Source organism: Elephas maximus, chromosome 4, assembly GCF_024166365.1.
Source record: "Elephas maximus indicus isolate mEleMax1 chromosome 4, mEleMax1 primary haplotype, whole genome shotgun sequence".
NCBI lineage: Eukaryota > Metazoa > Chordata > Mammalia > Proboscidea > Elephantidae > Elephas > Elephas maximus.
The window spans coordinates 37,104,763-37,117,126 of NC_064822.1; the positions used below are offsets into that span (position 1 = coordinate 37,104,763).

The 12,364-nt window shown below is 34.8% G+C and overlaps 1 protein-coding gene across 1 annotated transcript in view; it reads right to left on the reverse strand.

The window, feature by feature from the left end:
- The window catches only part of MALRD1 (MAM and LDL receptor class A domain containing 1), a 958,969-nt gene that overhangs the window by 558,695 nt on the left and 387,910 nt on the right, over nucleotides 1-12,364 (reverse strand). Inside the window, exons 22-24 of the mRNA XM_049881884.1 lie at nucleotides 8,025-8,181; nucleotides 4,084-4,194; nucleotides 356-569 (exon numbers count right to left, since the gene is read on the reverse strand). Coding sequence (XP_049737841.1) covers nucleotides 356-569; nucleotides 4,084-4,194; nucleotides 8,025-8,181 — 482 coding nt within the window. The remainder of the gene's footprint in view (nucleotides 1-355; nucleotides 570-4,083; nucleotides 4,195-8,024; nucleotides 8,182-12,364) is intronic.

A 12,364-nucleotide genomic window follows, 5' to 3' on the forward strand; every position in this document is an offset into this window, starting at 1 on the left:
TCCGCCACCCCGCATGAATTAGCTTTCACGGGTGATCTTTTGCTTGTCAGTTTTCCAAGCATCTTTCATATGGAAAATACTTGGTATCATTCTGTTTGTCTTTGAAGGCACCAGTTTTCCACTTGATCTCCAATCACCTCACACACACACAAAGCCAACAACTAGTTTTAACTTAATTATTGTTCGAAATTAAGTATTGAGAGGGAGAAAGGAATGTATTGAAACAGTTAAACCACTTTAACTGCTCTGCTGCTAAAATATAGCTACTCTGTCCATCTCAGCAATGAACACACTGCAGAGAGTAAGGACATGGGAAGTGAAGGCAAAAGTCGGGAAACAGAACGTTTGTACTTACTGCAAATGAAAGTCGTTTCATCTGAGTTATCAGCACAATCATTCACAAAATCACACAGCTTGTCCTTTGGAATGCAGTGCTGGTTAGCACACATGAATTCCTCAGCAGTACATTCCCTGTCTGGGCTAAGTAAAGGGGAACAATCTTGGAAGGAAATGTCATCCACGGCCACATCTCCGATGTAACTGATGCCGCGTTTTGCCCTGAAGATAATCTTAAAAAAAAAAGAAAAAAATGGAAAAGCTGGTTTCAGTTGCACCCTCAATCAAGTAGTTCAAAACTTGAAGCAAACGCTAAATAGAGCATGTAGAGATTGAATCTGGTAAAAGTTTCCGTAATGATTCTGATCCAGGAAACTTGAGGGTCCCCTAAAATCTGTACCATCCTTGAAACCTAAGAATGTGGGCGTGGCATCACTACTGCCTCATGTCTAGGTTTCTGTGAGGTCTAGAAAAGTGGTGGGAGTCACCAACCCACTACTGCTGATTCTGCCAGCTCTCAGATCCTAACCAAGACCTGCTCCTGGAAGCAGGAGGCCAATCAGGTGACAGAATGTACCAAAGAAAAAAGATGCTAGTATGTCCTTTATTTTCCCAGTTCTGGCCATTTCTCAGATCTGTCCACACCAAGTATTTGAAAGCTAAAAGATAGCAACCCTCAATACCATAAGTTTCATTGATTTTTAATTGGCCAGTGATGAAAAATAATAAAAGGAGTCACTAAGGTGATTCTATCTTAGTTTGTAACATTACCACTACTTGGAATAACAATGGGGACTGTTCATAGGACATAAAAATTCATGTTTAGTTTCAATTTTCTAAATGAAATTAATCCAGACTGTTTCTATCACCTCTTATTGCAGGTCAAAGATATAACTGTATTAATATGAGAAAAATTCATATATTTTAAAATAAAATAGAACAATTAGAGATGAGTTACATGAAAGTTCAGATTTACCTCATTAGTGATTTTATACAAAATATTTTTTGCTATCAAACTTCTAAATACCTCTGGATCAATTCTAAACAGCTGTTTTTCTTGAAAAAATTATTTTTCCCTCAAGATGTGGTGTGCCTTCATACTACTGCGTGAACGTAGGTGTTTTCCTCTTAAGATGAGAGGATAGAATAATTGAAATGGTGCCTCTCACATTATCAAAATAGAAATTCAACGGTATTAAGATATTTAATTTGCATAAAAGGAATAAATTGTTGTTCTTCACAGCGGATGTCCTGGAAAAGAAAAATTTGTTGGCTGGATAAAAATCCTACAGGTGATTAAGAAGAGATTGGTCTAGAAAAAGTAACATGAAGTACAGCTTTCTTATAAGGGAAACTGAGTCCAAGAAAAGCATAATATAAAAACTGGAAAATTTATTCTGTCCTCTGGATACATCTAAACATTTAAGTATGAATGGAATGCTCCATGAATAAGGTATCAGCTAACTCAATGAGTGTTCAGCATTAATCTTTTTATCTGCGATCCTATAGACACACTCTTAGCTGTCTGCCATATACAAATCATCGCTTAAATCCTTATGCTCCATATAATGTTGGTTGGGATTCCATAGACTTTAATATTAAATGTGGTAAAACTTTTTAAAGAGAGCAACTATGACACATCTTTTTTCAGGTAGAATAAAAGCAGGGTCAATTATTTTGTGGAATTAGAGAGGCAATATGGCATATCAATTAGATTGTAGACTCTTAGATGCCTGCCTATATTTAAATTCTGTCTCTGCCATTTAGTGGTTACATAAATTGGCAAGTTATTTAACTTCTAGACATTTCTGTTTTCTAATCTATAAATTGGAGACAACAATGCTATTTGCCTTAAAGGTTGTTATGAAAATTAAATGAATGAATATTTGTAAAATTCTTACAGTAGTACTTAGCACATAGTAAGTGTGATACATGTGATTGCTATTGGCATAAAATTATATTTAAAAATTTTGTTTTAATTTGGAGGTTCCCCCCAAAAATGATGCAAAATGCCCACAGCTACTTCAGCATACAAATTCTAGAAATATCTTATAATTTCACTCAAGGATTGAAGACCCCATCTTTCTGTGGCTAAAGGGAACAATATTGTAAGAATAGAAGCATGATGGACAGCATACTGGCTCATCACTATATTCATCGCTATATTCATAGTGCCTTGTGCACAGTAAATGCTCAATAAGCTTTTACTGAAGAAATCAATGAACCGTGCCAAACATCAAATATTCACAAGCCATTAAGATTTAGCTTTAAGATTCAGATAACATGGGTATACTTCTCTTCAGTCAAATTCCAATATGCGAAACGTTAGAATTTCACAAAGGCTAAATGAACTCGTCTTTCTTGCTTACATCCTCTTTAATGTTATTTTGAATATGATTTTACTTTACAAATATCCTGTTTTCGCAGAACTAGTTAAATATTCACCACCTGGGGTGAAAGCTTCCGTCTGGCAGCCACAAAACGTCCACATATTCTTGCTGAGGATTCTTTGTGCCTCAGTTAAAGGAGTTTGGAGGTTAAAGTCAGAATCCTTCTTGCAGTAGATTTTCCTGTTGTGCAAAACGTGCAAGGCCATCATATTGCTGCCCAATCTTTACTCCAGCAGGTTTAACTTATTTCTTATCCTTTTTATAAATTATCTACACGTGAGCCATAAGAAAACTGTATTCTAGTGAGAGGCTGAAAATCTGAGATTTATTGCAGAGACTATCACTCTAAGAAATTGGACATAATGTCATACAAAGGCCTTTATCCAACAGTATTCAGCTTGTGATTCTGTTGTAGTTGAGGGAGACTAACCCACCAGAGAAAGCACATGACTCTAGACATATTTACTGAGCCTTCACAGCAGAGTTGGTTACTGTGCTGGGCATACAGAGAACTAGAGATGCAACATTTAGCAAAGATCTCATCCCTTCTGTCTAGAGATGAGGGAAATATTCATGGAAATAAACCCTGGGAAGTTAAGGTTAAGAAAAAATTGTTTTCCAACACAAATTGTCTGGTTCACACTGCTTATCCAAATCTTAACAAATCTTAATAGCAAGTCTCATCCTCCAAGAAAATTTCCCCCAAAACCATTGTCCATGGACCTCTTTCTTGATCATCCACAAAACCTAAAATCTATACCAAATATCTTGGCATATAATTATTTTAAGTTGTACTTTTTTAACCTGTGTACTACTTATACTTGTATTTAATTATTTAATGTGTATAGGACTTATTCTACTAATATTAATGTAATCTACACGAAGGCAAATACAGCATCACACAATTTTGTGCCTTCCAACAAATATTTTTCAGTTAAGTAAATGTATCACCTATAATAAGATTCAACAGCATAAGTTTTACAAAAGTCTATCTTTTTAATTAGGTTTCAAATAATTTAATTAAAGTCCCTGAGAATATATTTTTAAAATAGAGATATGGGTCCTTTATATGTGGGAGGCTGATTTGGGAGTGGAGGCTGTCATTTGAATTAATGTTCCTAGAAGTATGATTGCTTAACTGGGAGAAATTAGGGCATTCTGGAATTATAAATTGCCTACTGAAAATGCCATATGGAGTGTTAAATGCTGTGACTGCCTTTTCATATAACACATCAAAAAGGGACAAGGAGGACAAAAAAAAAAAAAAAAAAAAAACCTATGAGTGGAAGAAATAAATCAGGATGAAAGAAATTAATCTACGAAATTCCTTTATGATATAACTACTTGGATTACAAACCTGTACATGTGAATGAATGCCTAAAAACACTTCTACTTTTTTCCACTGTGCACCTTGCTGTCCAGTTTGAGCCCACAATTTAGAAGTAACGTTGCCTTTCTTGTTCAATACCTACAGATATAAAATCAAGAAAAAGGTGTTTAAATATTTTGTCTTAAAATGTTTTAAATGTCTAGAATTTTCCAATGGAATTTTTAAGAATTATTTTAATTTCAACACTGAATCCCTGAGAAAAGAGCCTGAGACACTTTTTATTAAATGTTATCATTTCTTACTATGAAGTTACGCACTGTGCCCCAGGGTACCTCACAAGCTTCTGATCTAAGGGTATGCATGGATATCTGTCAGTCAAATCCAAAGGTATCTAGGAACAATCTTCTTAAGAACTGTTAACTTGTTCGCTTTTTTAAAAATCTGGAAGCAGTAACAATTCCAATTTTATATATTAAGTAATATTCATGTGGTAGAACGAAATTGTATGCAATTACTAAAGCATTCATTCAAAAACAAGCTTTCTCATCTACTTGGTTTCAGTGAGAGTGGTGTAAGTCCATTAAACTGTAACAGCACAGATGGCTGATCTAAGTGGCTACCTACTCAAGCTGTGCCAGTAAGAGTTCCCTCCCTGACTGCCTTGAAACCAACAAATCCTCACTATAAAATAGCATACCCTTATTCTAAAAAATAATTCAAATTATTCTCAGCAGACAAATTAGCTCTGCTTTTCTTTGCAGAATAAGAAATCAATCATCAAGAGAGCAATGATAATGGGAAGAATGGAAAAATTCCAGTTTTTAAAATAAATGACATATGGCATATTCAATTCTTTCAGAATGTTACTTTTTAAAAACACAATTTATAAGCCAAAGAATAATTCAGATAAAGGATTTGTGACGGTTTTGATTTTTGAATGTGCAGGTAACTTTAATGGTTTTATTATCATATTTTCACACAAATAATGTGCACTTTCTATGCTTGTTTGCCAACCATGCCCTCCCCCCATTAGGTACTGTCATAAGTGCCAATACACCAATTTTTTAAAATGTTGATGTAGAGAAAATTAGCATAGTGCCCTTACAAAAAAAATTCTTCAGTAGGAGGAAGATATGGTTAGCAAACAAAAGTAGAAGGTGTATGATATTTGCATAAAAATATGGTATATATAATTTTTAATTTAAATTTAGGTTATTATTTTTATAGAACTAAAGTTTCCAGAGTCATACAAAAAGTAACATATCGCTAGAAAACAATCATAAAATTCAAGTTAATTCAACATATTAACAAAGTCATGAAAACATGATTTCAAACCAAGACATAAAGAGCATTTTTGAAGAGTACTGGAAAGAATGTACAGGAAACAGATCTTGTTTATATGAATATAACACTATACACCATATTTTTAAGTAAATAATGCACAACTTCTATGTTTGTTTGCCTTCCCCTGTGAGGTATTTTCGTAAGTATGTTATGCTAACTTTTTTATAACAACAGCATGTAAAAAAATTGGCATAACGGCACTTACAAAAATATCTTGTGGTGAGAGGGCATGGTTGGCAAACATACATAAAAGGTGCACATTATTTTCATAAAAATATGGCATCAGTAACCAAGGATATATGTGTTCATATAACACTTTAATGGAACATTTAATGTTATTTTATTCAGCCATGCACAAAGTTAGGGATCTTGTGTACCAAAGTAATTATTTAATCATTAATTATTTACAAAATTCTAATACAACTTTATAATTTTTCACCTACTAATACGAAATCTTATTTTAAAAAAGCAAAAGCATATTTCAGGTAAATTTAATCTTAACTACAAGATATACCAGGTAAAAAATTTTCATTTTACTTATGAAAAACCTGCAGTAAGTTTTATTAATTGCTTTGCCAAAAACCACTTGGAGAAGTCATTGTTAAGCAAGTAAGAAACTTAACTTCAAGGCTTAAGGCTATTTGGACACTCTTGTAGATTATCAGACACACAAACACACACATACACACACAAATATACATCTAAACTTTTTTTTTTTACAAGTTTTAATTTCATAAACAGGATAATTCTTCCAAAATTGACCTATAAATTTAACATGTTTTCAATATAAAACACTAATAGCATTTTTGAAGGCAGGTATATTTATTCTAAAATTTATTTTTAAAAAAGAATATTATGAATGGACAGGAATATTATAGAAAAAAACAGCAATAAGAGATGGAAAAAAAATACCTAATATTAAAATTACAATCAAGCTACTGGGAAGGAAGTGGTCAAGCAGCTGGCCTCTAGTCTACTTCTTTCCCATTATTGGGAAAGATGAATCTCTTTGCAAACATGTCTAATCCAGACCTCTTAGCAAACGAATTAATAGTATTTGAGAGGAATAGAGTCCTTATCTATGGAATGTTTTAGCAAGATATCCCTGGTCTAAAACTGCTCATAGTAAACAACTATGGCTTCTATGAATTTGTTTATCAGATATGGCTTCTGAGAAAACATCATGTAAGCTATAAAACTAAGTGTAAAGGGAAAGGTTTCAAAACTGAGTTAGCTTCTTCTGCGTAAATGATGTTATCTATACACATTATATACAAATATTACTTATTATTCTCAATCAAGACATGTCCAATATGGGGACTTGTGTTAATATTCCAGAACTTCTCTCTGTTTTGTATATATCTTAGTTCACTAAAAGAAGCCAAAATCCCTTGGAGAAATGGTTAATTCCGAGGATGAGGCAGAATAAAAATAAGGTGAGTTTAGAACATCTTGTTGACCAGAAAGGAAGAAAATTCTTAGTGAATTACGGGGTTTGTCAAACAGCTATCAACGTCACCTTGAAGGGACTCCTACTAATCAAATACAGAAAATTTTGAGCATCAAAATATATAATATAAATAGATTATATATAAGAAACATGAGTCCATACTGATATCAATAAATGGATCAATGTGTCCATAAATGGAGAGAAGAGAATGTTTTTCTTTACAATAGAAAACCAACCTATAGATATAGATGGAACAATGGAGTTAGAAAATCACAATTAAGCAACCATCATAATAAAATTCATCCCAGCAAGAAACGCCAACGGAAACTAAAACTAGTGGTAAGAATTGGAGCTAAAATCAAGAGTGTACATAGTTTCAAAGTATCTCTTCACAAAACATTGATAGCAAAGGCCACAAAAGTAATGGGACGGATCAAACAAATACCATTAGGATGCAGTGAAAAAAACACAATGCATTTATATTGAACAAATCCAAATTGAGGGGCGATCTATTAAATGATTGGGCTATCCTCTTTTAGAAGATCAAGGTTCTAAAAGGGTAGGAAAAACAAAGGAATTGTTCTAGTTTTAAACACATTAGAAAGAAATGACTACCGTGCTCAATATGTGATCCTGTGTTGGATTTTTTTGCTATAAAGGGCTTGGCTGGGGCAACTGGAGAAAAATCAGTCTCTGTGTGAAGGGTATATGGGAATTGTCTGTGCTATTTTTGATACATTAATGTGACTTTGAAACAGTTTTAAATATTTTTTAAGACATACACAATTCAAAAAGACTATAATGTAGCACTACTACCATCAAAGACGACAAGAAGACACATTCAAATATTATCAGAGTGTGTATTTGGTTGTGTTATACTCATAACACTGATACTGAAACCTACATGACACATTTCAAATGTAAAATGGTATTATATAGAAGGTGTAACCTCAGAATAGAGATAATAGTCTGAAATTAAATAGAAAAAAAAATTACCTATTAGTCATTCAGGTACAATTCTGCTAGGCTTTTTCTCCCAATCATATCATTTTGAAACTAGTGAAAGGTTGATAATTGTCCATTTTCTTTAGCAGACTATATTTTAATGACACTAAATTATACAGTATGAATTTTCATACAGCAATTTCAGAAACTGCAATTGCCTGGGAAATACCTGGAGAGAACCAACTGTGGCACCATTCATATGAGTCCAGAACAGCAAGGTACATTTTGGTCCCGTAAGTGAAATAACAGGAGTAAGAATGTCAGCCATGTCACCAAATTTTCCGTTCGAGCTATCAGCATACAGGTACCAGCCATCCACGGTATTTCTGTGGAAAGTATGATGTGTTTATTAGGATGAAAAAAACAAAAAAAGAAGAAAATCGTGCAATATAACATAGTTTGTCATTGGCTATATTTTATTGTTCTATCGATTCTCCTAAGAGTATAGCAATACACCTCTCCTCACTTATTGACATGGTTAGGTTCCAAAGACCAGGTTGTTACGCAAAATTGACATTATGCAAAAATGGAGGATGATCATATCAGATCACAAAATGGAGAACGACTACATCATTATATAACTGACAAATTACATCATTACATAACTGCCAAACCACTGAGAATCATGGCCCAGCCAAGTTGACATATAACCTTAACAATCACAGCCACATTATTCTTGTCTCACAGCTTGACGTTCATTGCTGCCAATTATATGTTGTTACTGAGCAAAATAGACAGTAGATTTTTCACTGTTGTTGTAAATGTGAAATGTTGCATAACAAAATAGTCAAAAGTAAAGAGAAGGTATAGTTCTACCATCTTGACTTTGAATCCACAGTCATTTTAATAATATCCTTTGGTTCAATATGCACAAATTATGGCAAACGCAGAAATTCACAGATCTAATCTGTAATGACTTGGTTTTGTTGTTGTTGTTGTTTGTTTGTTTTTACAATAATACCACAAATACCTGGTTTAGTTCTTTAGAGCTTATTTTCATGTGGATAAAATGAGGCCTGGAACCATTGGAGACCATTTTAAAAGACACAAAAGTAGAAAAAATGTAAGAAGAACATATAAACCAGAAAGGAAACTAGGCTAGAGTTCAGTTCATAGGCCTAAAAGACCTTACGTTTCAAATTATTATTTCTATATTAATTTAATTCAGTTTCACTTAAACATATTTAAAAGCTCGTGATTTTTAAAGTATATCTTTTCCTCCCTAGATAACAAATTAAAGAAGAAAGATAAATTATAAGAAGAATTGAACCGTAAGTATCTAAGTGTTCTTATCAGAAAGCGCAAAGTTTATGCCCCCTTTGAATCATCAACTTCAAATAAGATATAATAAAACATTAAAAACACACTAGGTAATATGTAGGATTTTTTTTTCAATATAATTTTTATTGCGCTTTAAGTGAAGGTTTACAAATCAAGTTAGTCTCTCACACAAATACCCATATACACCTTGCTACACACTCCCAATTACTCTCCCCCTAATGAGACAGCACGCTCTGTCCCTCCACTCTCTTTTTGTGTCCATTTAGCCAGCTTCTAACCCCCTCCACCCTCTCTTCTCCCCTCCAGGCAGGAGATGCCAACATAGTCTCAAGTGTCCACCTGATCCAAGAAGCACACTCCTCACCAGCATCCCTCTCCAACCCATTGTCCAGTCCAGTCCATGTCTGAAGAGTTGGCTTCGGGAATGGTTCCTGTCCTGGGCCAACAGAAGGTCTGGAGGCCATGACCACTGGGGTCCTTCCAGTCTCAGTCAGACCATTAAGTCTGGTCTTATGAGAATTTGGGGTCTGCATCCCACTGCTCTCCTGCTTCCTCAGGGGTTCTCTGTTGTGTTCCCTGTCAGGGCAGTCAGGGCACCAATCTAGTTCTTCTGGTCTCACGATGATGTAGTCGCTGGTTCACGTGGCCCTTTCTGTCTCTTGGGCTCGTAATCACCTTGTGTCCTTGGTGTTCTTCATTCTCCTTTGATCCAGGTGGATTGAGACCAATTAATGCATCTTAGATGGCTGCTTGCTAGCGTTTAAGACCTCAGAAGCCACTTTTTAAAGTGGGATGCAGAATGTTTTCTTAATAGATTTTATTATGCCAATTGACTTAGATGTCTCCTGGAACCATGGTCCCCAGACCCCTGCCCCTGCTACACTGGCCTTCGAAGCATTCAGTTTATTCAGGAAACTTCTTTGCTTTTGGTTTAGTCCAGTTGTGCTGACCTCCCCTGTATTGTGTGCTGTCTTTCCCTTCACCTAAAGTAGCTCTTATCTATTATCTAATTAGTGAGTGCCCGTCTCCCACCCTCCCCCCTCTCCCCTCTCGTAACCACAAAAGAATGTTTTCTTCTCAGTTTAAACTATTTCTCAAGTTCTTATAATAGTGGTCTTATACAATATTTGTCTTTTTGCAACTGACTAATTTTACTCAGCATAACGCTTTCTAGGTTCCTCCATGTTATGAAATGTTTCACAGATTCCTCACTGTTCTTTATCGATGCATAGTATTCCATTGTGTGACTATACCTTGGTTTCTTCCTTCTTTTTGCTATTGTAAACAGTGCTGCAATGAACATGGGTGTGCATATACCTGCTCGTGTGAAGGCTCTTATTTCTCCAGGATATATTCCAAGGAGTGGGATTGATGGATTGTGTGGTAGTTCTATTTCTAGCTTTTTAAGGAAGCAACAAATCGATTTCCAAAGTGGTTGTACCATTTGACATTCCTAGCAGCAGTGTAGAAGTGTTCCAGTCTCTCCACAGCCTCTCCAACATTTATTATTTTGTGTTTTTTGGATTAATGCCAGCCTTGTTGGAGTGAGACAAAATCTCGTAGTTTTGATCTGCATTTCTCTAATGGCTAACAATCGTGAACCTTTCCTCATGTATCTGTTAGCTAACTGAATGTCTTCTTTAGTGAAGTGTCTATTCATATCTTTTGCCCATTTTTTCATTGGGTTATTTGTCTTTTTGTAGTTGAGTTTTTGCAGTATCATGTAGATTTTAGAGATCAGGTGCTGATCAGAAATGTCATAGCTAAAAACTTTGTCCTAGTCTGTAGGTAGTCTTTTTACTCTTTTGGTGAAGTCTTTGGATGAGCATAGGTGTTTGATTTTTAGGAGCTCCCAGTTATCTAGTTTTTCTTCTGCATTCTTAATAATGTTGTGTATACTGTTTATGCCATGTATTAGGGCTCCTAACGTTGTCCCTATTTTTTCTTCCATGGTCTTTATCATTTTAGATTTTATATTTAGGTCTTTGATCCATTTTGAGCTCGTTTTCGTGCATGGAGTGAGGTATGGGTCTTGTTTCAATTTTTTGCAGATGAATATCCAGTTATGCCAGCACCATTTGTTAAAAAGACTGTCTTTTCCCCCATTAACTGTTTTGGGGCCTTTGTCAAATATCAACTGCACATATGTGGATGGATTTATGTCTGGAATCTCAATTCTGTTCCATTGGTCCATGTATCTGTTGTTGTACCAGTACCAAGCTGTTTTGACTACTGTGGCAGTATAATAGGTTTTAAACCAGGTAAAGTAAGGCCTCCCACTTTGTTCTTCTTTTTCAGTAATGCCTTATTTATCTGGGGCCTCTTTCTCTTCCATATGAAGTTGGTGATTTGTTTCTCCATCTCATTAAAGAATGTCGTTGGGATTTGGATTGCAATTGCATTAAATGTATAGATCGCTTTTGGTAGAATAAACATTTTTATAATGTTAGGTCTTCCTATCCACGAGCAAGGTATGTTTTTCCAGCTATGTAAGTCTCTTTGGTTTCTTGCAGAAGTGTACTATAGTTTTCTTTGTATAAGTCTTTTACATCTCTGGTAAGATTTATTCCTAAGTATTTTATCTTCTTGGGGGCTACTGTAAATGGCATTGATTTGGTGATTTCCTCTTCGATGTTCTTTTTGTTGGTGTAAAGGAATCCAACTGATTTTTGTATGTTTATCTTGTATCCCAACACTCTGCTGAGCTCTTTTATTAGTTTCAGTAGTTTTCTGGAGGATTCCTTAGGGTTTTCTGTGTATAATATCGTGTCATCCACAAATAAAGATAATTTTACTTCTTCCTTACTGATCTGGATGCCCTTTATTTCTTTATCTAGCCTACTTGCTCTGACTAGGACCTCCAAAACTATGTTGAATAAGAGCGGTGATAAAGGGCATACTTCTCTGGTTCCCGATCTCAGTGGGAATGCTTTTAGGCTCTCTCCTTTTAGTGTGATGTTGGCTGTTGACTTTGTATAAGTGCCCTTTATTATGTTGAGAAATTTTCCTCATATTCCTATTTTGCTGAGAGTTTTTATCATGAATGAGTGTTGAATTTTGCCAAATGCCTTTTCTGCATCAATTAATAAAATCATGTGGTTCTTGTCTTTTGTTTTATTTATGTAATACATAGTTTTTGAAGCATTGAATAAAGAAGTGATTCCTCATAAGTGATTCTGGCACTCTTTCTTTGATTCACTTGATTTCTAGCCATTATATAACACATAT